The sequence below is a fragment of the Ascaphus truei genome, chromosome 21, assembly GCF_040206685.1.
Source record: "Ascaphus truei isolate aAscTru1 chromosome 21, aAscTru1.hap1, whole genome shotgun sequence".
Lineage (NCBI taxonomy): Eukaryota > Metazoa > Chordata > Amphibia > Anura > Ascaphidae > Ascaphus > Ascaphus truei.
Window position 1 is genome coordinate 6,502,509 of NC_134503.1, and position 27,925 is coordinate 6,530,433.

Below are 27,925 nucleotides of genomic sequence, written 5' to 3' on the forward strand. Positions count from 1 at the left end.
GTTGCTGAACTATCAGGCTATTGCTAACAAAACTGTGACCAATCCCAGGCAATCCTGAGCTCATGCAGAGAACCCATGTTTAATAAGGTGCCAAACTGCCCCTCCCCTCCATCCCCCCCGTGTGTGCAGATTACATGGGGGAATAGCTGTCAATGACTACGGGAGCTTCTGAAGGCACGTCCCACAATGCCCTGCCGCTGTGGGTGCAAAGCATTGTGGGGAGCGACTTTGGAAGCTCTTGTTGTAACTGACAGCTATACCACCCACGCTAAGGTGCAATTTGGGGCCTTACTACCGTAAGTGCGCAGTCCCCGCTCGGGCTAAGTAACCGGCTGTACTGCCTGGGATCCGCCATTACAGATTTTTGGGGGGTGAACCCCTTCGAGACCCCTCCCAAACCCACTATTGGGAATAGCTGCTCCACGCGGGCAATCATTTACTAATATATCAGTAATGATTGAACATTTATTTGCTTATAACACAGTTATTCTAATTGCCCTGGTTGTGCTTGCTTTCTTATTATTTTAGTTTTTACGTTGACCATTTTTCTTTGTTTAATCCTTATTGGCTGTGAGTGGGCCCTGCCACGCAAAGAACCACCAAGACTAGTATATCTGATGTGGAGAAGCGTTCCTCTTTTAACCTATATGCTGCTTTCCCGGTGTCGGGGTCTTGTGGCATCAGTAGGGTCAGGAAAGGGTCTCTTCTCATACCTTGTTTTTTTATAATCCATCAGCAAAACGTATTCACCGACTTCCTTTTTTAACAAAGTAATTTTGACGTTACACTTCATTGTGAAAATAGCCGAGAGTTGCAAGATGTGGATTGGTTATAATATGTGTGGGGATGTGTGAATATCACTGTCACCGTCATCTTTCCTTGGTGACATTAGCCTTTTGGGAGACAGTAGCGTCGGTTTCATGTTTGCGGTTATTCGCGGTGGTGTTTCATGTCTGACTTCACAGTATAGATTCAAAACGATTGAACTCCTCTTAAATCACGCTGATCGCTGACAAATTTCTTTTGACAGCTGAAAAGGATTATAATAAACCCTGTATCCCTACCTTTTTTTATTACACTTAAACTAATGCCATTATCTTAGAATGGCAGTGCCCGGTGGTCCTACAGTACTTTAGTTCTTCACCAATGTAAAGCTTTGAATTTAGGGCAGGCCTGTGTTTTGTTGTGGGGTCCTGATGAAGTCATTCTACATATTTGGGCTTCCTTTGGCAGCATCCTCACAACTGGTCTCTGGAGGACTCTCCCCCCCCAAAAAAATGTATTGTGCACCTACAACGTGAGCTTGGATGTCATGGTCCTGTTGTCCAACGAGTTTAGAGCTTTCATAACCTACAAAAGCTTTGATCATCTTTTCTGACTTTTATTAAGTAGGACAGCGGATGCCATGGATGGATGAGTGAAGCTTGTTCATTCCTATAGAGGTCCACCCAGTTGTCCAAATACCTGTGTTTGTTTAACTTGTTTGCACACCGTACGTGTGCACTTATCCCACAATCCACTCAAAACGATTGTATCTTCCTTGCGTTTTCTGCCAAAGAAATACGATGGGTAACTTATTTATAGCTCGTGGTTGCAGCCAGGCTGGCTGATACATTTTCCCTGTTTCCTAAAGAAAAGGAGTACAAAAGCATGCACATTTATTTCATTTTTTTTTTTTTTTTTGTGTCAGTCAGTTTCTTCTCATCTGCTCTGTTTTACATGCCGCCACCAAATATTATCCCTCGCGGTGTCAGGAGAAAGGAACAAGATGAGATGGGGATGCAGTGTTCATTTGTCAGGGACAATTCTTCATAAACTATCTGAGCAGGAAGATGAAACCATTCATCAGTAAAACGAGCAGCCATCATTTATAGGACAGGCTTGTTTTTGCATCAGGATAACAACACAAACAAACAGCAAAAAAAAAAAAAAGAAGAGGCTTCATTTTCATACGGAGTCCTAGGAAATTGTAGGAATAATCAAATCACAAAAGCAGCGCATGATGTGTTTGTCACAGGAGTCATTTTCTGTTTTGTTTTGTGGATGTCAAATTACTTCTCGGTGTTGAGAAATGGAGACACTTTTTCGTTGTTGCTGTTGTCAAGATGGGTTGTTAGCACCAGAGTTAGACGGCAAGGCACATCGCTGGTATATAACCGGGTGGGAGAAGCTTCCGACGGCGGGAGCCGGCCAGGGACAAATATTGCACATGTACTTGCTATGGTTCGCACACGTGCCTCATTTAGGGGCTTGGTCTGTAGTGGCCGATTGGGCTGTTTTTGGCTAATATTCCTGATTGACCTCAATGGGGAATTTTGACCGAAAATGGCCCTATTGGAGTCAATGGATATTGAGTAAGAAAGTGCCCAAAGTTTTCCACTGCATATTTAAAAAAAAAAAAAAAAATTCAATCTGGAGAAGGATTTATGGGATCCATCCTTGAAGAAACCAAACACATGGCGATTTGCATTAGACCAGGAGTGGCCAACTCCAGTCCTCAAGGGCCACCAACTGGTCAGGTTTTAAGGATATCCCTACTTCATCGCAGGTGGCTCAGTAAATGACTGAGCCACTGATTGAGCCACCTGTACTGAAGCTGGGACTGATTGAGCCACCTGTGCTGAAGCTGGGATATCCTTAAAACCTGACCTGTTGCTGGCTCTTGAGGACTGGAGTTGGCCGCCCTTGCTTTAGGGAGTAGGTCTACGGCCTGTTTGTTTCATGGTCATGCCAGCCGTGTAACCGTGCAGATGTGCAGTCATCATCGCATTCTATCTTCTATGAGGACCAAGGAGGTGGGAAAGGAGTAGAGATGTTCCCTGATGCCAACACCGGTACCCTAAAATATAAATAAACTCTCTCACACTCAGAACTTTCCCACTGTAACCAGTGTGACGGAGGTTGCAGTATGCATGCTTTCCAATATGGGGGGCAGGGGTGCACCTAATTAACCCAGGCTGACCTGGGGAAGAGGGAGAGCAGTTTGATGGTCTCCGAGAGCGCAGACGTGCACACACACACACACACTCGGACATACACAGTTTGGCGCTCACTTCGAACTGGAAGAAATGGAGCTCCTAATTAAGGAGCTCACCCGTACTTCCGAATCCGGTTTTAGGACTGGAAACTGGCCTAGCTAACTAGCCGGTTAGTTGGGTCCTTTATAAGGTTTAGTTAGGATCCCTAACGCGGAGTAGTTGGGTTTATGATTTGTTTTGCCTTAAAGGGACGGCGTTCCTAATTTCTGTATGTTTATCTGGGAAACCACCACAAGTATTATTACAGCGCAAGAATTGTTGCCTCTTCACTGACCTCGTTATCCTGCCACACCAGGATCTTCGTGACACTCTCCATTCATACCATTGTAGCCAGGGCTGGCTGCACAGAGCTCCTCGGTTCCAGAGGCCCCACAAGTCTTTTTTTTACCTTCTCCGGAGCGGCATCTCCTCCTGCAGCGCTGCGTTGTCATGAAGCCGCGACGTAGGACGAGGATATGCCGCTCCGTAAAAGGTAAGTGGCTCCGCCAAAACCCCGCTGCACCGAACCCTGCAAAACTAGCCGTCCCTGATTGTAGCCTTCGATTACCAACCCCGGCTGCATCTCCACTCCTGTTTCTCTTTTCCGTGTCCCCTTTCACGTTATTAAAAACTTGCTGACTCTTTTGCAGATTTAATTTCAAAGAAGACCTGTCCCAAACATTTCACGCAAACTGAAGGTGGGTTGGAAATGCCAAAAAAGGTTGGGGTGGGGGGTTCTGCGGAGGAGTGAATGAATAAGCAAATACGGTGGTGATCCAGAATACGCGGTGTATAAATTTACATGCAGTGTATCCAATATAATTCCACCCCGTTCAGTGTTACACTGGAGCTCGTTAACTGGTTACAAGGCTCACAGAAGAATGGGGATTATCCTATATCCACCGACACAGCAAAGCCGCAGTTTGTCTTAATGAAATTCCCCATTGACTTGTACGGGGAATTTCGACCAATAACTGGTCTGGTCGGCCACTCGGCAAATATAAAATACGCCCCTCTATATCCAATTAATCACTGTACTCTTTTCCCAGTCTTTCTTTCTCTGCTCCTATGCTCCTTGCAATGGCCAATGTTCAACACGCTGTAGATCCGTCCTGGAGAAGATATTTGTCGGAATCATTTAAATGGAGAAGAACTCTTCTCCAGTTCAGGGAAGATGACTTCAGCTCATAGGCTAGTGAATAATGGCCTATGGCTGCTTCATTTTCTGTAAGTATCCAGGCCCTTTCTTATACTGGAGGAAGCCTGAGAGTTGTGGTCTCTGATCTAGTCAGAAACCATCTTTAGTTTAATTGTTGGCCAGTTGGCAAGTTGAGAGGGTATCCCATGAGCCATGTCAAAAAGGCAACACGTTGGGCAGACTTAGTATTTTTATTGGTTACATGATGTCATGAAAGGCAGCTTCCAGGATTAGCCAATACGTGTGATTGAATGGAAACCATGGAATATGCTTTCTTTCATATTTAGGGTAGCTTTATGTCTATCCCAAACATGTTTTCATTCCCTTACGGTATTCGGCCACACCACCTCCTGTCTGGAGACCATTCCACAAGTCCAGCTTCCTTTCCATGAAGAAGTACTCCTCACCTTTCCCCTGAGCCTAGCACCCTCCAGCCTCCACAGCATGACCTCTTGTTCTAGTACCTCTTCTCTTCTTACTAAGACATGCTTGCCTCCCCCTCCAGCCTCCACAGCATGACCTCTTGTTCTAGTACCTCTTCTCTTCTTACTAAGACATGCTTGCCTCCCGCTCCAGCCTCCACAGCATGACCTCTTGTTCTAGTACCTCTTCTCTTCTTACTAAAACATGCTTCCCTCTCGTACCTTGTAGAATCCTTCAAATTATATATGAAAGTTTGTCATATTCCCTCTCCTCCGAGCAACCCGTATTAACTCATTCACTCCTTCCCAGAGGGGACCGCGTGTAGTGCAACAGTACAAAAACAATAGTTTTATTGGAGAATCTAAATGTTTGAGTCCAGATATTTTCCAGTAGGTTGATCATCTTCGGCACAGCCGGCTTCTTTTCACTCCCCCCCCCCCCCCCCCTTGTCTTACTCTAAAGTACCATGAACACACATCTCCCTGCAACCAAAAGAGAGGCTTAGGAACGAGAAGGGGGCACTGGGTTCTCGTATACATCTCAATGTTCCGCTTGAATTACGCCTGAATGGAAAATAAAGAGGCAGGGTAAAGGAGCTGGAAACAGCACCCGAGCCTGGATTTCTATTCACTCGAGCTGCTCTCCGATCTTGTTTTCAGGCTGTAATGATTAGGCATTGTATTTGTAAGCCAACGTGATAATCTGGGGAGCAGCAGGAGGGACGATTGCCTTAAATAAAGCTTTACAGCATTGCTAATTAAAGCAATCCTTTCTCACCCTCCGTCTGCTAATGAGACAGGGGGGGTTAATGAAATTGTTGCTGTTGGGTTTATCTTTTTCTTTTTCACCTTGTCCTTTTTTAAATGTTGTCTTTTGATCTCTCTCGTCTTTATATCTGCTGGGGGGTTTAAAAGGGCAGTTTCACATAATAGGCACTTTTTTTTTCTCCCAAATTTGTGTTTTGATTGTTTTTAAACAACGTATCAATGTAAACTGCTTCTTCTAAAAATATTTCATCCCCCATAAAGTATGGGGTAGTACAATTAATGCAGGGGGGGGGGTAACTTCAGTCCTCAAGGGCCACCAACAGGTTAGGTTTTAAGGATATCCCTGCTTCAGCCTTTGACTGAGCCACTGATTGAGCCATCTGTGCTGAAGCAGGGATATCCTGAAAACCTGACCTGTGGGTGAACCCTTGTGGACTGGAGTTGCCCCGCCCCTGAATTAGCACAAAAGGAAAAAGTGCGAATCCACAAAGTATTTGTCTTATAAACCGTTTAAATAAAAACTTTCCCTCACATACTCCATTTCTACCCGGCAACAAAATAGTTAATAGTTTATAGGTTTATTAACTCACGTTATATGTATGTCTATTTGTATTTTATGTAGCACAAACCAGTGGCTGCAGCGCTTTACAACACAGACATTACAATACAGGAAAATTCAATACAATAAGTTTAACAAGCATAAAACGAGACAATAGAAAATTTGTTGCGGAGAGCTTACAATCTCAGGGGTGTATTAGGAGACTTACAGAGACAGAATGTGAGGGAGTAAGAGCAGTAGATGGCAGTACTTGGCCACGATGGTTGGTGAGTTGGGTGTGGGGCAGTAGCCATAAGTCCAGGCTATTGAAATGCTTCATTCAGAAAGTGTGTGGTTTTTTTTATGTTTGACGTAAAGGTGGGGAGAGAAGGGGCTTGATATAAACCGGCTGTGAGGGATTGCCACAGGTAACAGGGGGAGGATTAAGGTTTAAGGCGAGGGAGCACAGTAGAGGTGAAGGGGGTGGGAAGGAGATGCTTCTGATTTTGAGTGCAGGAGACAAGTGGGACATGGTGAGCAATCAAAGCAGAAGTATAGGGAGGAGCTGATGAGTGGAGAACCTTTTAGGTAAGGAGAAGTCTGTAGGTGTCCTGGAACTTTGGGACGATGTCAGGAGAGGGATTTAAGGAGGAGCTGAGCAGACCCTGTTCTGAGAGAAAGTGAACGACTTTAAAAAATAATTAAAATAATATATATTATCATTGCTTTAAATAAAATAAAAAATGTGTTTTACACGTGATGTAAGTCTTTATCCTGTTGAGATGCTGGTTAATCTATTTAACTAATTTCCACTCCTTTCCAACATCAGGTGCAACAGGACACCTTTTTAGCACCTCCATTACCCTGAAAGTGTATATTTCTTACAGGTCCTGATATCTTTTAATTGATCACCATGACAGTTCTTAATAGATGTAGCTGTAAATGATCTTTTAAGACCGCACATGCTGCCGGCACTGCCTAACAGGACATGTTTCATATATACATATATGTTATCCTATACCCAGACGTAATGCATGGCAGGTGATAGGGCGAAAGAAACAACAATGGAATTTAATTTTCACAGCAGAGACTTATCCTTGGTAAGTCTGCCTGAGATATGTAATACGTTGGGATAATAACACAGGTAAATATCTCAGTGGGAAATGACAGGATGGAGAATTCTAGTCTTCGTGTTCTATTTATGACTAGCAAGTGCCTTAATACATGAAGCCAATAAACTTAAGATACTTCTGTGATGCTGAATAATCTCGTTTTGAGTGAGTTTCCTTCACCAACACCTTTATTTTATTTTTTTCAATACATATTTCTTGTTCCTCTATCACCGTTCTTTTCTTTCTTCTACACGTGACTTGTGTTTATTGCAAATTCATAATAGCTTTTAGCCGTCAAACCTACAAATCATATAGACTGGAAACCGGAGGATGATAAGGGAGATTTGAAACTCATCTCGGCGTATTGTTTTCCAGACTCCAAGGGTACAATTTTAATGTATTTTCACCCCGGGGGCTGAGTTTGGATGATGTCTTCATGAGGCGCTACTGTTGTCTGATGCTTGATGGCATTTAGGGAGCTTAGGTCGCGGTGGCCTATTAAACTACAATATTTATACTACAGCGTGTCACTGGTGAGCCCCTGAATGTCAGGGGCGCAATAAATATTGCACTCCGCTAAAAAAACCTGAATGACCTCATGCAGTATCGCTCTCTATGAATCGTGTGCTGCATTTAGTCTACCTCTGAAACCCCTGTCCATGCTCCTTGAACAATGATTCCGCCTTTGCTAATCCTTCTGTCAAAGAGCTAGCATGAAATTAAGATATGTAGGAGAACTAATTAGTTTAGTGCAGCTAGCGCGACACTGAAATAAACTGAAAACAGGTCAAGAACATTAATATCCATGTGCTGAGAGCTTTTTTTGTTTCGACTATTTTTGTCTAGTTAGAGCTTTTCATGAGACCTTTGACCGTTAGCAGAAAGAGCTACACACTGAACATGCATGTAACAGAAAACATGTTACATGGTTAAAGATAACCATTTTATGTTACAGGGCAGTGTATGTTCTGTACAGGTAGTCCTCGTTATCCAACGTTTCACTTTACAACGAATGGCATATCTAACGCTTTACAATGCAACCCTAAGGGCCGTTTTTCGACGCCGGAATGCGTTATTCGACGCTCACCGCCACTGATTAACATGGGACTCACTTTACAACGGTTTCACTATCCAACGCTAATCCCAGAACGGATTCCGTTGGATAACCTGAGGACTGCATGTATATGGAATAGAAACGCAAAGGCACAGTAAGCCCATGACTCTCCCAGTCCAGAGGTCTCGGTCTTGACTTCTAGCTTCGTCTATACAGGAAGAAAGCGGGATCGTTCCTCAGCCTCTGGCATGCTGGACAATAGTGTTACCACGGGCGGTCTACACTGTTCAGAAAACAGAACTGATGATACAAAGGCTATAAGGACATCCCAATAAAGATTCATCTGTTTGGTACCTTTGTCCAACCACGAGTTAGGCTGAGGCCCCAGTACCTCCGCTGCACGCGCGCCCGCGAGACTGGCGGCGCGTGCAGCCGATTCCCCAGTCTGCAGTGAGCTGCAGGAAAAGAGACCGGGGGGGGGGCGTGGCGGGGGAGTGACGGGGCGTGGCCATGACGCCACCCGGCAGGTTCACCCTCATTGGCTGAACCGCCGGGGGGCGTGGCTTAGCGCTCCGTCGCAAGTCCTGCTCTCAATTCTATTGAGAGCAAGAGCAACTCTCGCCACAGCGCTGCGGCCCCCCCTCGCAGCGGACCCGGCGCCATTGAGGCGAGGGCTCTCGTCCCTGCAGCGTCCGCCACAGCGGGCGCTGCAGTAGCCAGCGGGGACCAGGCCTTAGACTGAAAGTCTCTAACTGTATCTCATTGAGATTAAGGCTCATACACGCTGGGTCTGCAATGTGATGGGATCTATGTTCTCCCCACACCAGAGCCAATCGAAAACCACCATATTGTCGATTGCCCCGAGCTGTGAACTAGAAAGAATTTTTTGCAAATTATCCCAGACCTCTTTTTCAGACCATTTGTGGTTTCCACAGCAAGTGCAGGGTCATTGAGGGCAGCGTTTTGTATGCAGAAGATTGTCGCATATGGTGCAAATTGATGCGTATGCCTAGCTGAAGTATTGTTTATCTTTTATTGTTCCCGTCTTTAGCTTGTTTTTTCTTCAGCGGCAGTGCACGGTAATAAATTATGATGCTAATAAGTAGGTTATGTGGAATGACTGCTGTAGCAACATTTCCTTCCCTACTGAAGGATGAATAACATAATATACATATATGTTTATGCGAATTAAGAGGCATAATAAATTATCAGGGTTTATTTTGCACACCAATTTAGCCGAGTGCAGCTGTTTTTATGAGTTTGGAAGGAATAACCTCTGGTTCCATGAAACATGGGGTGGGGTTTTTCTCCCAATTACCCAAGGGAGGAGGAGGGGGATCTTTCCTAAGATGATCCAGCTTGCTCAGCCTAAATGAACGCCGCAGCAAAACCGTAACCCATGACCAAATGCAAATCACCTGGCTCTTTAGAGCTAACAATAGACTTTGCTTTATTGTTCTGGCATTTAACAACCGGGAAGATAACAAATTAGGCCACCTGGGGAATCAGTAGTATTTCTGGCACGCTGAGCACAGACCCTTTTGCAAGAAAGGAGAAAAAAAAGGAACATTCCCTTTTTTTTCTCTCGAGCTAACAAGTCTTGACCTAAAGCATTATTAATGCTGCTAGTGATGGGACCTTAAATGTACCCGTTCAGTTATCTCATTGTGTCTCCTTTTTTAAAGTGGCGTTTGGATGGTTTTCACTGTCATTATTGGCTCAGAATACAATCCTTCAGCTAATACTCGTCCTATTCGGCTAAGCAGTCTGTCGCCTTGAGAGGCGATGAGCAGAAGATGCAGGAACTCTGCGCTTCTTCCATGAGTTATGTCAATCCCTCAACCCTCTTTGTTTTTGTTACACTGAAGAAATAACCGGCTGGTCGGTCTCTAGACAGTGACAGAAGAGAGATTTTTTTCCTGTTGGGTTTCTTTATTCCGTCCCTGCTTGGCGAAACTTTCCCTTCTCAAACTGTTTTAGTATCATGTAGTGAAAGAGATTTCATGTTTCCTAATTTGACCCTTCTTCACCAGGTGGGCCTGCAGCCCATTGCAAAGGACACGCCATGTAAAAGTGCCTCTTTTTAATGGGTAAAATCCAATGAACCCTTTTTGCTGCAGTCACGGACCCCTCTGGCAGTCGTTACTACAAACTTCAAATCTCTTTTATTGCCATATTCATATGGTTAAATAGTCATATATTAAATAGTCTTCAACACGTTATATCTTCCCTAGATATAATAATTCCGCATCCGGTTTAGTGCACAAAAATCACGTTTATTTGTCTGAAGTTATTACTTGCATATAGCAGATATATGGTAGTTCACATCAAATATGTCTCATGCTTTTCAAAGAGGTTGCATGTTATCTGTTCTTTTCTGTACTTGAAATGTCCTGTCCCTTTTGGATTCTTCCCCTGGTATAATCCCCCTCTCTGATTTTGGTGTTATCCTTTCTCTGATGTTATCCTGTTTGACTCTCTAACCAAATCTGCCAGTCTTTTATCCAAAGAAAATTCCCTAGCCGCATCCTATTCTCAGTATTATGACTGAATATGGTATCACGTGTCTTTCTATATGGTCCTATAACTTTGTCAGTCTGGCATAATCGCTTATTACAGATATGGAAATCAACCTTTTATATGCTTGAAATCCTATGAGCAAATCTTTCTAAGATCGCCCAAGACAGCTGACTGTCATATATCATCTATCCCTGAGATGTAACTTTAGGAGTTGGCCACACCTCTTACTTCAAATAACCTCCTTGTAATATTGTCTACTGCACATTCTTTACCATCAGAAATAGTCTTATGTAGCACTTGTCTTTATCAATCACACAAAGGTGGATTATAATCAAAAGGAATATCCAACACCAACTAACCCCCAAGTTCACAGTGTGGTACTGATCCAGTCCTGGGTTTGGATTCCCATTTGGCAGCATTGGTATAATGGAGTAAGAGCTGAAGAATGTCCGGACTGGATCATTATTACTCTGCGAAACCGGAGTTCGTTGGCATTTCAGATGCCCAGCATGTAGTCAGTTCAGGTTGTACCAGCTCTTCACCCATTTTTGAACCTTGCAAAGAGTCTTAACAACACAACCTGATTTTATTGCGGATATAAATTCTCACATCTGTTAACTGTCCGGATTGATCATTATGCATTCTCAAGTTTCAGGCACGAGATGGGCCATCGGAAGAATATTGGTCCATATTTACTAAGAGGTATTATTCACCTATGTAACTGTATGTGTATGATAACCAACTTCCTCGTCCTTGTAAAGCAACAGCCCTCTTGCTCAATAGATGTTATTTTCAAACATCTCCTCCTTAGAGTAGAGCCACTGCTGTCTTCCACCCTTGAGCTCCCTGGTTCAGGCGATATGGAGCAAAGACTCACTGTTACGTTTGGGAGTTCAAACCGGCCATGGGCAGTGCCATTCCCAATGAATGAGATGACATCACTATGACTTGCAGAACTCCCTTCATTCATGTTTTCCAGTGGCTATTCCAATTAGTTTAATTAAGCGAGTAGAAAAACTAGCACTGTACTTGGAATGATGCTTTTCGTACCTGACGGTAACATACAAGAGATCAGGATTGTAGAGCTTCCTCCGTCTTGGAAAAGGAACACTTTCTTACTTATTCATTTACCATTCTGCCTAATTCATGTGAAATCCAGCTGACGTGAGTTATATGCCACAATCAGGGAGCCTAAACCTAGAACACTAATATCCGAGCGTGTAAATCTGTGCTTCGGGCTGGAGCTACGTGTTCCAAGAGTTTCTTTTGGGTAACGCCGACATTGAACAAAAGCTGTGTTCAAGATATGGATTGAAATATTGATTTTGCCTTATTTCACGGCCGTGTTAACAGAGCAGCTCCGACGTGTCACCAACTCATTTATCATCTGTGTTTTTTTGTTTTTTTTTGTCTTACGTTTCAATATCTCCCTCCAGCTGCTTATGTCTTCTCTCCCCTCGCACTGATATATTAGTTACACTGCAGAAATGGGGTTTATAAATCATTATAATGCTAGACCCAGGATAGACGGTGCTTAGTGCAGGGAGAAATCCATTGTAGGTAACAGCCCCAGCAGGGATGGAAACTCCAGGCGTAAAGCTGGGCTGTGGCGACGGGTTACAGATGTGTTTTTTTTTTATATGTCTGCACACGTGGCTTTGGGGGCACGGCCTTGGGGAGCACTTCATGCACCAACTCTCTAATATTTCATACTTTCTCCTGCATGGGGAACACAAACAGCTTACCGGAGAGAGAAAAAGGAGGGGTGGTGGTGGTGGAGGGGTGGGGAGGGTGGGGGGTGGGGGGAGGGAAGGGGACCAAGCAAAAGGCAGCAGCTTGTGAAATTCGGGCCAGATGGAAATGTTGTCAGGGTTTTTTGGGGGCTTTTGTGGTTGGACTAAGTCTGAATGATGTATTGTAGCACAACACTTTTAGATTGTAGCCGATATGTTTAATAAAGCAACGTTGTCACGGGCAAGTACAGGGGAGGGGGGTGGGGAGGGGGCAGATATTGGCATACTCTAGGGATGGCCAACTCCAGTCCTCTAGGGCCACCAACAAGTCAGGTTTTCAGGATATCCCAGCTTCAGCACAAACCTTTGCTGAAGCAGGGATATCCTGAAAACCTGACTTGTTGGTGGCCCTCGAGGACTGGAGTTGGACACACCTGGAGTACATCTTCAAGGGGAATTTATTATTTAAACAACCGCTATTTAAGGTTCTCCTACCTTTATTTTTTTTTTAATCTTTTAAATGGATGGTAACAACAGAGCTGGCTTTCCCTTTGTGTGAAATCGCCAACGCAGAATAAATAAGAGTGGAGCTTGAGACACGGGTCCATTCAGAGCAAGGATTTTAAGTCTATCAAACCGGTGGTTCAAGAGTGATGGTACAGCCGTGTATGGCCTAAACCTGCTTCTGTATTTACAAACCTGCAGCACCATTACTGTTTATCTAGAAGGCCTTTTAAAAGAAAAGGGTTTCTTCTTTTTTTGTAACATACTCTCCTGATCTGTTGTTAGACCATGAATATTGTGTAATTATTTCTAACACGGACCATTTCTCTATTGTTTAACTCGTTTTATCATTTGATTAACTCAACCTATGCACAAGTCCTTTTGATTTTGTATTAATCATATTTCAAGCTTTGGCGCAAAATTAAAGTGCCTGGTAATGGTCATCTAATATTCTCACCTGTCCAGTATACCTTGCTCAGTAGGACTCGGGGGTGGGTCTGTGAGGAGGAGGAGGAGGAGAGAGAGGAGGAAGAGGAGAATAGCCCTTTTGTAGTAAGCATTTAATAATACTGGCATGTTGGGACACAGATTGTAAGAAGAGTGTGGGCAAAGAGGCTGGCAGTGGTCAGACAGATTAAATCTATACGTACATCTTCTATCCGGTGCACTGAAAAAATGTCTGCAGAAGCTCTTGAACCAACTTGACCCAAAAGGGCCTCCAGAGATTACTCCCGTGGAGATATTGCAGTGTTGTGCCTGCCCGCAGAATGCCTATTACAGACTGTGATGTAGCATCGCCTGCTCATGGTACACAAAGGGCAGAGCGAGGCCTATAATATCCGTTAGGTCAGCTACTATGGGAATTCTGCCTTGCTACTGCGTTGAAAGGCAAAACGCTGCAGAATTAAATATACAACTGTGGAAACTCTGGGGGAGTACGTTGGAACCAACACAGGCTGCAGAAAAGTATAAAACCGCCCTATCGCTATTACGACGAGACGCTTATGCTATACACTCCCCAAATGTATTCCTTAGAAGCAACCAACAGAGCAACAACATCCCTAACCAAGATATCTTCATTTTAATTAGATCGGTTTATTAAGTGTTAGAGAAGTCTTGAAAACCTGGCCTGTTGGTTGTTCATGGGGAACCCTGTTACATACCTTTCTCTACGTGTCCTATGAGATGATGGGTGGGATAAATCAAGGCTGGACTCCAGTGATACTCAAGTTACGCTACTTTGTAAGATACATGAATGGAAATAACCTTTTTGTTGTAATTTCTCTCCTCAAAACCATTATTTCATCTGTGTGAAATGGCAGCCATTTTGTTCTATCCCACCGCCGATATCTAGTCCAAACCAGGTATTGGGAAGCGTGGACTTACTGCAGCGTGACATTGGCAAAGAATCCTATATACGTATGTGAAAGGGAATTACATCTTCAATCCCAGTTAGGTCTGAGCAACTCGACTTCATAATGCAAGGGCGGGCGACTCCAGTCCTCAAGGGCCACCAACAGGTCAGGTTTTCAGGATATCCCCGCTTCAGCACAGGTGGCTCAATCAATCCCAGCTTCAGCACATGTGGCTCAATCGATCTCTGCTTCAGCACAGACGGGTCAGTCTTTGACTGAGCCACCTGTGCTGAAGCAGGGCTAGGCTGAAAACCTGGCCTGTTGGTGGCCCTTGAGTTGCCCACCACCCCTGTCATAATGTGTGAGTCACATTGCAGTGTTAAGAACGACGGAATTATTTTCCTAATTAATAAAACCTCTGTATGTGTCCAATTATATTCAAATGTTTTGCTACGCGTTGGAACAAAACTAATAAAATCCCTGCGCTCTCCTTCTTTGCTCAATAAAGAAAGAGATCAGGATACACAAATGTGCCATTTCTCCTCTCATTTGTAGTTCTCCGGCATTTCCAGGGCTTACCAAGACACATGCTCCCAATTAGCTGCTCCTCTTAATTTAAATGCCTCATAAATTATCTCCTGTGCATGTGGATTATCACTTCATAATGCGAGTTAGCATTTAAATAAATAGCTGCGGTGTAGAAAATTAGAGCGGTTTAGAATCGGAGGCAACGCCAGCTGAGCCGTGACTGGGGCAACGCAGCAAATTCACCATTTTTATTTGGGATGGCGGGGGGGGGGGGGGGGGAATCATTTGGGGGTTTATTCGAGCATTCAAGTTGCTCAATATATTGCTGTCTCCATACGCAAAGCGAAATCGACGCCTTCCGGGGCTGTGCATGTTTAATAGGTCGTGGTCACTTTAAGGAAGGTTGGTGGGGGGATGGGGATTATTCCTGGTGGGGGTGCTCACAGGAACAGAAGTCCAGCTCCTTATTCTAGAGACCAACAAGAAACATAATGAATGACCTGTATAGGAGTGAGGCTGGACCGGGACTGGGACCGGGAGAGAGGGAGAAATTAGCTTTTTGGCACATTTATTTTTGTGGGATTATTGTTGTAGTTAAGATACATGAAAATATTAAGGGAAAAATAAGTGTAGGTGTGTACACACATACAATATAAATACACACACTAGATATATAGATATATACAGATACACACACACACACACACACACTCTTACATCACTTTCTTTCAGGAACCATTTAACACCTCTAGCCATAAATCTTGCTTCATTCATTGTAACATCGCTGGAAGAAGAGATCAGTGTATCTCGAAAGCTCGCACAAATAAAAGCATTTCGTTAGCCACAGAACGGTATCATCTATTTATTTTTTGATTATTGAAGCTCGGCTAACACGGTACTGATACCTCTACATATATATATATATATATTATATATATATATATATATATATATATAGTGTGTTTTATATATATATATATATATATATATATATATATATATATATATATATATATATATATATGTAGAGGTATCAGTACCGTGTTAGCCGAGCTTCAATAATCAAAAAATAAATAGATGATACCGTTCTGTGGCTAACGAAATGCTTTTATTTGTGCGAGCTTTCGTGTGTATATATATATACATAATGCAAATGAGCATACAGTAATATTTCCATTTGCTATATATATATATATATACTGGACATATATATACAGTATATATAACACACACAATAGAAATGCGCGCACACAATAGAAATATACACACACTCATACACATAATAGAAATACACACGCGCACGCACACAATCGAAATAGACACGCACAAAATAGAAATACACACGCACACAGTGGAGATAGCTATCTATCTCGTGTGTGTATACAGCGATGTAGAGATATAGATATAGCTATATAGAGATGTATCTATCTCTAGCTCAGTCCAGTGTATGATGAAGCTTGTTATTTCTTGTTTTCTCAACCCATCTCTTCCCATCAGCAGCGTGAGTACAATAGCCTCACCCCATCAATCCATGTCCCCATTATTAACATTATAGTAAACATTGCACTGATACATTGTCAGATGTTTTCCTTCTCTCGGGGGAACATGGCAGCACAGATGTGACATGTGTAAGTGGGATAAATATTATGGTTCATTACCAAACTGCACACCCAGCCCCGTTAATGTCACCCCTGCATAGAGGTGTCAAAGGGCAGGACAAAACAAGGTCCTAAAACCACAGGACCAACCCCTCGCACTGACAGTTACAAAACACCAGCTTGTTCAGTCAATCATTAGGAAGCTGAATGGCCAGTGGGTGTATACAGACATAGGGTTAAGGGTACAGGGGTTATCCCGGCGTGTGCTTTCTGAGGATGCAAGAAGTCCATTGATTTTTATGTGTGCGGAAGCTTTTCATGTACTTTCCAACCAACCTCTGTGACGCTGAGATTTTAAACCCATCCTGATGATTAATAAGAATAATGGCTTTATTTCATATAGCGCTTTTCTCGTAACGGGACTCAAAGCGTGTCACAGTTACAGTATATTGCGCAGTACGCAGCACATAGAAATGTTACACACAGTCTCTGCCCAAAGGGGAGCTTACGATCTATGTTTTGGTGCCTGAGGCACAGGGAGGCAAAGTGACTTGCCCAAGGTCACAAAGAGCCGACACCGGCATCAGAACCAGGTTCCCCGGCTTCCGACTCCGAGTCAGTGTCTCTACTCACCGCTCCTCTCCTATTGTCTCAGTTGATCTTCCCATATACTGTATGTGCTCTCTTGTCATACAGTGTTATTGTACTGCGCTGCGGAATATGTTGGCACTATACAACTAAGATCGTAAAAACTGCGCTCCAATATCAGATATTTTTTTTTTTTTTTTTTAGAAACTGATTTAAAGAAAGAAATACATTTACATTTATTTTCTACTTTCATTAAATAATGCATTTCTCGTGGAAGGAATAAAACGCCCGCTTCCGCTTACATCGCTATCTGATCTACAGATATACGGTCAGACAGGAGCCATTTACATTCAGCATTTTCTACAGCCGGCCTCTGCAACCAGTTCTCCAGAGGGGCGCAGGTCAGAAAACATTTGGGAGCAGAAGGGCCACAATCTTATTGCAATGTCATTTTAGATGCATTCAAAGACTTGGAAATGATTACACTGCCACATATTGCAGCAGTTGTACAATATACCGTATATATTTACATTACCGCGCATTTCAGTGTGAAAAACCTGCGCTTTGCTCCTGCTAATTTCATACTAGTTGCTTAGTGTCCAAGGGCCACATCACGGCCCTGCGCAGGTAGCATGTTTAACCCTTTGAGTGACCTCTGACGTATCAACTAAGTCATGGGGTTTGCCACCCCGGGTTCCTCCCCTCCCCCCCCCCAACAATGCTTGTTTTTCTTGGGGAAAATCACATCCGACGCGTTTCACACTGATGGCGGACAGAAGGGGGGGTTGTATACTAAGCTATAATGGGGAAAGGCAGGTTTGTGGACCAGTTTGAGGCATGTGAATGTGCTCATACTCTTAAGGGATATTTGTATTTGCCCAAACCTCTCGCAGATAGGGTTGCCATGTGGCTTCTCCAAAAATACTGGACACTATGGTGAAAGGTGCGATGCGGTTGAGACACACACACACACACACACCTTTCCACTCCATGCTGTTTGCTCCTGTCCTTGGCCCCACCCCCGGCTCCTGACACCTCCTCCTGATTGGCTCCTGCTGGGTTAATGCAGCCAATCCGGATGGAGGAAGCTGCCCTGCCCCTAGTGACAGCCCTGCTCGGGGAAATCCCGCGGCCCCCCAAGCCGGCCAGGTCACAATGTCCAGTGAGGTAACACCGGTATACACATACATGCCCAGAGAGGTAATACCAGACACATAAATGTCCAGTATTACCTCTAATTATACTGTGTGTCCAAATACAGGACAGTCCGGTTCAATATACTGGACACCTGGGAAACCTACTCAGATTCCTATTTTTAAATCCCAGTCTCCCTAAGCCCCCCCCCAATCAATACAGTGATAACCAGCATACCACACAATACATCAGCTTCCACGTACGTACATAGACCTGACTACATCCATCACTGTGCTGCCATGTTTCTTATCACCATGTTGAGTAGAAGCCTTTTCAGCCCTACACAGCAATATCTTTCAGAAATGATGTCCATATCACATCCCTCCGTCACTGTGAAATTCTCTGCGCCTTTTCAATAGCTTGGAAATGCTGATATACATTTTTTTTTTAACCGTAATGTGGCTCCCATCGATGGCTGAGAAATAAAGTATTTTTTTTATCTTTTGAAATCACTGCACTTACCTCCCATGTACGATCACCAACAGGTCACCAACTAATGCAGGGATAGCCAACTCCGGTCCTCAAGGGCCACCAACAGGTCAGGTTTGCAGGATATCCCTGCTTCAGCGCAGGTGGCTCAGTCTTCAACTGAGCCACTGATTGAGCCACCTGTGCTGAAGCAGGGATATCCTGAAAACCTGACCTGTTGGGGGGGTCTTGAGGACTAAAGTTGGCTACCCCTGCACTAGAGTATACAGAGTATATACAGTCATGTGTTTTGGGGCTTCCTCCAGTTTAAAACGTATTTAGCTGCTTTGGTTTACATCACCCGATCGTGACCTTTAACCTCAGTGTTTGTTGTTTTAGTTTAAAAAATGCAAACCGCCTAGAGAAGTATATTTGTACTGAGCCAACACCTTCCAAATATGACCCTGGTTTCGCTGTAACGTCTGTTCCATATGAACTTTTTTTTAACGATTGTTCAAACTTTAGATCCTGCCTCCTTGTAAAAGGATTTACCGGGAGAGCTCTTTTTAAGCTGCATTTTAATAAGTCAATGTGACAGCTCCAAATTATTTAAAGCTTCTTAGCGGGATTAGAAATGATTTCTTCAGGGAATGGCAGAGGTGTGTCGTCACTCCCCGCGGGTTTTGTGTTTTTATCGAAACGGCATCCGTCTCCGAGCCAAGTTAAAACTTTACGGGCGGCAAGATATTAGTAGGGAGCTTAGGAAGCAAATCGCTGTTGAATTGGTCGCGCTAGTTCAGGTCACAGTGGACACATGTCTTACAGTAACTGGGACCATTAATTGTCACCAATGGGGGCAGGCGGTGAGGAAGGATTTCATGTGTACCAAAGCGGAATACTTGGGAGTTTATTGTTAAAAGCGGTGGAGAATCTGTAGCACACCGAACCTTCCGGCTCCTCTTTAGCATTCGCATGGTTTCACCAAATCCTACCTGGGGGTCTGGGGGGGGTCCCCAAGTGTGTTCATCTATATCTAGAACGCAAGAATAGATTCCGCAAGGTTTTTGAGTCCATAAATGCTTTGGCCTACGACTACTAAGCAGTACTGTAGGATGCCACCCAATGCATGAAGACCCATTATGGTCCATTCACTTGATTAGACCATAAGGTGTGTCTCAGTGCTGGAAGGTGTCTCATGGCAAAGGGTCACTTATATTAATAGAGAATCCTCAGTGCGTTAAGGGCTTTAACACGGCCAACCCTAGTTTAGAAATCTGAACTGGCTGAAGATGTTCAAGTGAACCAGGAACCAAAAGAAGAAAAAAAAAAGGCAAATATGTTGAGAGCATTAATAAAGGAGACGATTGAAATGGTTTCCTATAAGAATAGTCCAAAGTTTGTCAGCCTTTTATCAGAAACTAATTTGCAAAACTGTAATCCAAAAAAAAAAAAAAAAGCCTCACCTAATGAATTACAAGACGTAGATTTAATTTGGTGTAATTAAGCAGCTTTAAGCAAGGATTTGTTATTTAAATAAAAGCGAGTCTGACCGAGAACAGTGCACATGGTGAGGTCTTTGTTTTTGGACATGCCAGGATAAGAAGATATTTATTCCAGGAGGAACAACGGCACACATTGTAACTCAAGTACTAGTCACAGTGTCTTCAGTATAATGTTTTAAAAAGTAAGTTTGAAGTCCTAATTGTGACATCTTTCCAATGTCAGATTCTGCCCCAATATACCCCCCACCCTTCTCTTGCACTCAATGGCATGTCTCTGAACTCCGCCTCATTGTGAAGGGGTCTCCCTCACTGTCATTCCGTCCAACCTCATACTCACGTCAGGGTCTCCTGTCTTAAAATATCACGGTCGAAAGAGTTGACCCATCAAAGGGAAAACAAACGGCACTCCAGAGGTTAAGATCTTGATAAAAGACCAAGTGGCGGATCGAACCGCCTATTACCCCCTTTCAATAAATCCATGTGCTTATTTTGAACAAGACCTCTTGGGTTGCCGTTTCAATTCTTTCGACATCGGACACACCTGCAGGGTGTTGGGCGTGCACCCGTGGCTATATCTGTGGGAGTCGTGTGACTGTATCTTCATTTTACATATTGAAATATCAAGGGCTATATTCACTAAGTGATGCTAAGCCACCAGAAGAAACACTAAGTGATGCTAAGCCACCAGAAGAAACACTAAGTGATGCTAAGCCACCAGAAGAAACCGTACTGGATCTCCAGGATTAGCACCACTTATAAATAAGTATTACCCGCAGGATCCTAGCCCATTAGATTGTCCACGGGGGGAGTTTGAGGACCCGAGCAAACTCATATAGTGTGAAAATGAAGGCAGCTATTTTTCGGGGGAAGGAGAGGGGTTACGTTTCCCAACCCAATTTAAAAAATCTGACCTGGTTTGAGCTATCAAGAATCACGTGTCCTCCCTACCTGTGTCCCTCCGTTATTAATTTCTGTGCTAGCAAAAGGACCAGCCATGGGGTGCTGGCCCACCTGGCAGTCCAAGATGAATGGAAAAGTGGCACTCGTGTGGTACATACTTTTGTTGCATGGTGATTGATGGTTTGGATCCGAAATGTCAATCACCCTCCAATAAAGCTTTGTACCATTTTTCACAAGACCACACGAGTGCCACTTTTTCATTCACCTTGGATTGTCGGGGGGGGGGGGGGGGGGGGAAGTGTTACCGCTTCATCGCCGGGATCACTGTTGCTGCACACCGGTGGCGAGTATTCCATTCACGTAAGTGCACCACTTTGTGAACCATCTGATCAGTCTGGCAGCACAGCGGTTACAACTAGGCAGTCCTTAGCTCTCCTTTCCCTCTATGTGGGGCTGAGTTGCTGCCCCTCTGTGTCCGCTACTGGCATCTCTTCGTGGCGGTGGCTCACCTTGTTTTTGGAGGAGAGCAATCAAACTTCCAAGTGGCAGATAAATCTTATGAGCCGCACAGCGAGATCACGTACAGTGAAGGGCTTGATTTCCCGCTGTCGCAGGGGAGGGAGTAGCAGGGCCTTATCAGGCCCACACTTCTTTTTTGAGAGAGCGCAGTGAATCTGTTGCACGATGGTAAACGCATCCGTGTAACACAAGTCTTTTATTGGGCAGGCATGACGGCGTTTTGGGATTGACACATAGCCCACCTGGTTCAATATGGGGAGAGGCAGGGTAACACGCTGTTTGGCAATGTGAGGACTTCCACCAGAGTGAATGAAAAGTTACGGCGTTGCTAATCGTGCATTACCCACCCACTTCTCGTTACATTAGGAAGGGAACTTAGGGCGGCCAACTCCAGTCCTCAAGGGCCACCATCAGGTCGGGTTTTCAGAATATCCCTGCTTCACCACAGGTGGCTCAGTCAAAGACAGAGCCACTTATTGGGCCACCTGTGCTGAAGCTGGGACTGATTGAGCCACCTGTGCTGAAGCAGGGATATCCTGGAAACCTGACCTGTTGGTGGCCCATGAGGACTGGAGTTGGCCGCCCCTGCCCTACAGACAGGCTCATAAACTCCCCCTTTTATTATCGTGTAGAAATCCTGCTTCTTCTGCATGACAACCCCTAAAAACATCAGTTTCCCCCTCTGAAATCCAATAGCAATAAAAAGTCAGAAGCTGCCACATATGGTTCAGACCAAAATCAGTACATTTTAATGGCCGTATGGCTACTGTCTCCCATTATCTTCCCTGCTATGAAATAATGGCCTATAAAAAGATCATGTTTTGTTTCAAACTCTGACATACTGTAGGTGTATAAGGAAGAAAAAAAGAATTCGGCCACCCTTTCCAACTCCATACTCTCCATACCATTGGCCTTCAAGGCACTGTCCTCTCTTGGTTTTCGTCCTATCTATCTCTCACCGCTCCTTCAGGGTTTCTATGCTGGCATCTCCTTCTCTCCACTCCAACTCAATGTTGGTGTTCCCAGAGGGCTCTGTTCTAGAACCACTTTTTTTCCCCTATATCCCACTTCCCTGGGCAAACTGATAGTCGTTTGTCTTTCGCTACCAGCTCTATGCTAATGACACCCAAATTTGCACATCTTCTTCTGAACTCTCTTTCTCCAGACTTCTGTTGTCACTAATTCGTCTTTCTGCTATGTCGTCCCTGATGTCCCACTGCGACCTCAAACAAAACATATCCAATATATAATTAATTGTTGTATCCCTCCCTCTAAACCCAATCCTATGCCCCCTGACTTCTCACCTACAATAGACAACTCTTCTGTCCTCCCAATACCTCAAGCTGGTATCTAGGTGCCATACTTGAGATCTCCCTCTCGTTTATACCACACATCCAGTACCTCTCCAATTCTACCTCGTGCACTTTTAATATCCCAACTGAATTACTGTAACCTGGTCCTAGTCGGTTTCCCCCTCTTCCGACTGCCTTCTCCCTCCAGTCTATCCTAATTGCCGCTGCCTGACTCGTCTACTGTACCAACCATTTTATGTCTGCTGCTTCACTATGCCAATCCCTACACCAGCTCCCCCATACCCCCCTATGAAGCTCTCCATGACGCTGTCCTCTCTGCATTTCCAATTTAGTCTCAGCTACTCTCCCACATGCAGTCTCTGCTTGGCTCATGACCTTTTGGCTGCTCTCCTCCCTCATTTCTTCCTCTCCCACCTCAAAGACCTCTCCAGGGCTGCACCCCAACTGTGAAACTCATTACTTCGCACCATCAGTCTCCCTCCCCCCCACCCCCCCACCATTCACACTTTCAAAAGTTCCCTCAAAAGAGGCTCACGCAGAGCCCTCCTGACAAGTCTATGGTTTCTGACACCTTATACGCCCCCCAAAAATCCTTATGTCATCCCTTTCCCATTCCTTTTAGACTGTATGCTTCTCGGAGCAGGGATCTCATTACCTACTGTTTTTCATTATGTTTTAAGTTGTATGTATGGGTTTCTTTTGTTCTTGTCCTTATCCCCACATTTGTACTGCGCCGCGGAACACGTTGGCACCATATAAATAAAAGGATAACAAATCGCCGTCCGGTTTCAGTACACCAAGTCTAAGACGCGCTATTTTTTTTTGCAGTTTTTGGAGCTGCTTGATGGTGAAACTGCACAGGGATCTTTAATTAAATCCCTGCGTCTCAGAACGGCGGTAATCTTCCTATATGATTTGCATAAGGGCACTTGCAGGCAACTCTGCCACATTTTTGTGAGCAGGTCACATAAACCATATTTAAGAGGCCGGCCTTTATTGTGAGCCTGCGTCGTAAAAAAAAAAAAAAGGAAGATGATTTCCAGAAGGTGCCTAGAGAAAATAAGGGTTGCCTAGGAAGGAGTGCAAGCTGGTTTTAATTAGAGCTGAGAGGCAGGGAAACAAGGCACTGAGATGACATCTTAATGAGGTTTAATGAAGCTGTGTGCTGATGGAGACAGCTGTCAGACTGTTCTGTATTGCAGCCAAACAGCTTTGTGACAGACTAAATCGTGAAGGGGAGGCAGAACCTGGGGATGGGACAAAGATGGTTAGTTGGGGTGTTGTTTGTGCCTGAACTCATAAGCAGTAAATTGGCAAACTCGTTCAATGCATTGCTGGCAGTGGAGGGGTTAAGGAACGTGTCGTCGGTGTATTTGCATCTATTCAAATAGATGGGGGCATCGACATCTCTTCTCTCCAATGCGTTGCAGGCCTCTCTGGTTGCAAAGGGGTTAACAGGTACTTGCATATGTGCTGCAGGGAGCGTCTCTCGGGTGAAAGGTGGGACTGGAACACGGGGAGGTCCCGCTGTCCAGAAACAAGAGTTAAAACATCACATCACACATGGAAGAAGAGATTCTACAAATATGGTCTTTAAAAGGGTTGTTTAACAATGTGTACAGGAGTCATCTATATTTAACCAACTATATAGAGCCAAGCAGTTAGTTGGCTTTGGTCTAATGACTGTACTTTTTTTTTTTAATTATATATATATATATATATATAGGCATGCTTTTCTGTCCCATTATGCACACTAGAGCTCCTTAGGTCTTTAAGTTGACAACCATTTGCAAGTGGTCCCAGAATTCACAAAGTTGGAACAGCACACCCTCAATCTACTGTGAAACCTCTTCTAAATGCAATTTTTATGAATTATAAATAGGCCTCCAGAATGAATTAAAAGCTAGAGTGTAGGCGTTACTGTATGCAGATATGTCAAGTCACACTCATTTTAAAATGAGTCTCACTCAATAGTGGATAACATCAAAGAGCTCATGGGTTTCTTTGGAGGCTCACCCGTTAAAGGTATAGTCAACCCATTATCAATTCATCTTTTGATTCCGAGCCGGCAAATCTCACTCATATTGACCATTGAACCTTGCAAGCTATCTGGATGAAAAGAACCCAGTGCAGACTAGGGCACCACTCCCTGCATCCCGTATGGTTTGGGGACAATGCCAATCCCCTAAAGACTTCACCATGGAGATGCTTTGCAAAGACCGCAATGAACTGAGCTTACTTAATCCCACAGACAGCACACAACTGAAACACACACCAATAGACAAAGAGAGTTCATTTGAAAACTAAATAAAAGGCAATGATTGTCTTCCCTTGTTGTCATGTTGTGTTTTGTTTTTGTTTAAAGACCCTAAATGCCATTACAGAGATTCTCCTTCTCAAGCATTATGTCCCATTGATCGATCAGGGATTATTAGTCTTTCCCAGGGTGTTTCATGTGGTCACCTCCCAGATGTTTAAAACCTATACACAATTTGCAGGCCCATCAAGTCTTGCACATTTTCATCTCATTCTTCACTAGCATTAACATCCTTCATAGATTATCACTCATTCTGAATGCAGATACTTCTTCCCATTGTAATTGTTCTGATTCACAACACGTTGATCTGACGAGAGAGACACTGACACACATGACATGTTGTCTGGCAACTTTGTACAAGCAGGAGCACAATGGCCCAACTTCACAAGTGGGTGTCAGGAGTAAGGGCACCTCAACCGTGAACTAAAAATACATTTCTACTCCTAAGATCTTACAATTTAGTGTTCAGTGCCTGAGGCATTGGGAGATATCCCTCTGAAGGTTCCATGTTCTTCTTACTTCTACATTGTATCCAATGGAAATGGGAAAAACCCTTTGAACCCAGGGGAAATCTAACAGAAAAGGCACATTTAATTAAAGGATTTTCTCTCAAAGGACACTGGGTAATTTCCATTATGTGCAGATAACTGTTAAAAACATCTCCGAGTCTGTTAGCATCTTGCACATCAAGATCAATTGGAACGGGAGCGTTCTATGGTTATACCTTCACTGTGCATGATAATCATATCACTGGTTTCTTGACCATCTCCTTGCTTGAAAGGCCAGAGAGCAACCTTGTGCATAAATAGGCTCCTGTATAACCTGTATAGTGAGAAGCAGAGTAACACCGTTATTGATGCATCAACTTGTGTTTGCCTCCTTCTAGATCAGTTGAAATATAAGGATGAGTATCACGGCCAATTAACAAAAGTTGAACTTAAATGGACATATCTTTTTTTCATGCTCATTTACTATGTAACTTTGTATATATTCAGCCACTATAACCAGCCTCTCACTAATGAGACCCAAAAGGTCAAAAACAGCTGTCTGGGGGTAGGTTTACTGGCTCTGCAATTTTTTAACCCAGGCTGTGTTGGATAACTGTGTGATACGGCAGGCATAAGCTTATAGAACTCCACGTTAAAATGGATTGGAAGCAAAAGGTGACTGTAAGAGATGTGTGCAGAGGTACATATAATGGAGACCGATTTGGGTGAAATTATAGGCTTTATTGAGCCTATTCCTTTATCCAGGCAAAACATACAAAAAACAACAACATAACAAACCCCTATCCCTTTGTAAGGACTAACTTACTTCCCCAGACCCTATCTGCAGGACTGGAGGGATATTCCCATTACCAGCCTATCACCCCAAAGTCTCAGGAGGTACCTTAAGCAGGTTGTCCTCCATGTCAGTCTGTGGCAGGTTCCTGGGTCCTATGTGTCCAGGAAATATAGGTCTCTGGGTATCTTGATCTCAGCACAGCCTTTGTGCTCAAGGCAGTGTCTGTGTGCAGGCTTCTCTGCTCTCCTTCTGTCAGCCCAAATGTGAGCTAAGAAAATTTCTTTCCTGTTTTTCACATCAGGCTTTTCTCAGAGTCCTAATCAGCCAGGTGGAGTCTGGTTGATTGCCTGTGTGCAATTAACCAGCTCGCTGCTGGATTTATAGGCATTTTCTCTCAAACAGTGATAAGCCCATGTTACAGTGACACACTGTATTCATTTCCCAGAATCCTTGGCGGAAGTGGAAGCACTGTATGCTAAGAGGTAATGATGAAAAGCAGGGTTGGAAAAAAAGGTCCTGATCCACAAAGGGGTACGTAGTGTTTGGCACTTTAATTTAATTTTTTCATTAACAAACTTGGTCATTAAGAAGAAAACCAGGACATCCCCCCACATCTCTACCTACCACACTATGGTTATGTGGTTGCCACTCCTTACCTTCTCTCTGGTGAAGGTTCCACGATGAGCAGAAACACCAGTTTCCATTTTGCAATATGAAAGTCGCAATTTCAGTGTGATTTATAAGGAACAATTCTGGGTCGTCTGAAACTTTGTTAACAACATGGTTTAACATTTAAGGATGGCTGCCGTTTAATGTCTTTTTCCTATCCCTCTTCTTCCAGTCTGAACTTGGGAAAACCATGAGACCATGCTACGCTTTACCTGGGCCAGATTTTATCTATGGACAGAATACCTCTTTGAAGGAGGGGGGAGTGGCTGAAGGTATGTTACATCAGGCTTATGGGAATCACTGTTAGTTCTATATTCATTGCCAGGGAAGCTTTAGTTGTTGAAAATGAGACTTTTGCCATTGAAACATCTTCGCATTTAACTGACAGAATGTTCTGCATAGGCCATAGAACTAACTAACTCTAAGGCTTTGTCCATAGTGGAACGCGCTAGCTTCCGTGCTCCTCCTTCTCCCCGGCGTCGCGCTTACAAAAACAAACTTATTTGTATTGCGTAGCTCCGCTCTCTCTGTAGCGCATGCACTACTACATTGCCGTCCTAGCCTGCACTATGGATGAAGCCTAGAGGTGGTTTTGTTGATAACTCTACTTCTGCAGTGCCTTGTTGCCATTAGAGCTACACACGATTTCTTAAAAGCCATATGTCGGCACCACGGGTCTGCAGACCGACCCGATTCTGAATTAATACTTTGTTAAACTTTTTAGAAACCATGCTTTGTTAAAATAGCATCATTTTCATTCGTCCACACAACCTGCTGAATTGTAAATTCTGACCGATTTAAGAATGTAGGAGTCGCCATGGATTTGTAGCTTAATGTATGAACTGGAGACCTTTTAATCCAAACCCATGGGAGTGATTCACTTT

The 27,925-nt window shown here is 43.9% G+C and overlaps 1 protein-coding gene across 1 annotated transcript in view; it reads left to right on the forward strand.

Annotated features, from left to right (window-relative positions):
- The window catches only part of CFAP77 (cilia and flagella associated protein 77), a 61,496-nt gene that overhangs the window by 9,176 nt on the left and 24,395 nt on the right, over nt 1–27,925 (forward strand). Inside the window, exon 2 of the mRNA XM_075578749.1 lies at nt 27,214–27,313. Coding sequence (XP_075434864.1) covers nt 27,214–27,313 — 100 coding nt within the window. The remainder of the gene's footprint in view (nt 1–27,213; nt 27,314–27,925) is intronic.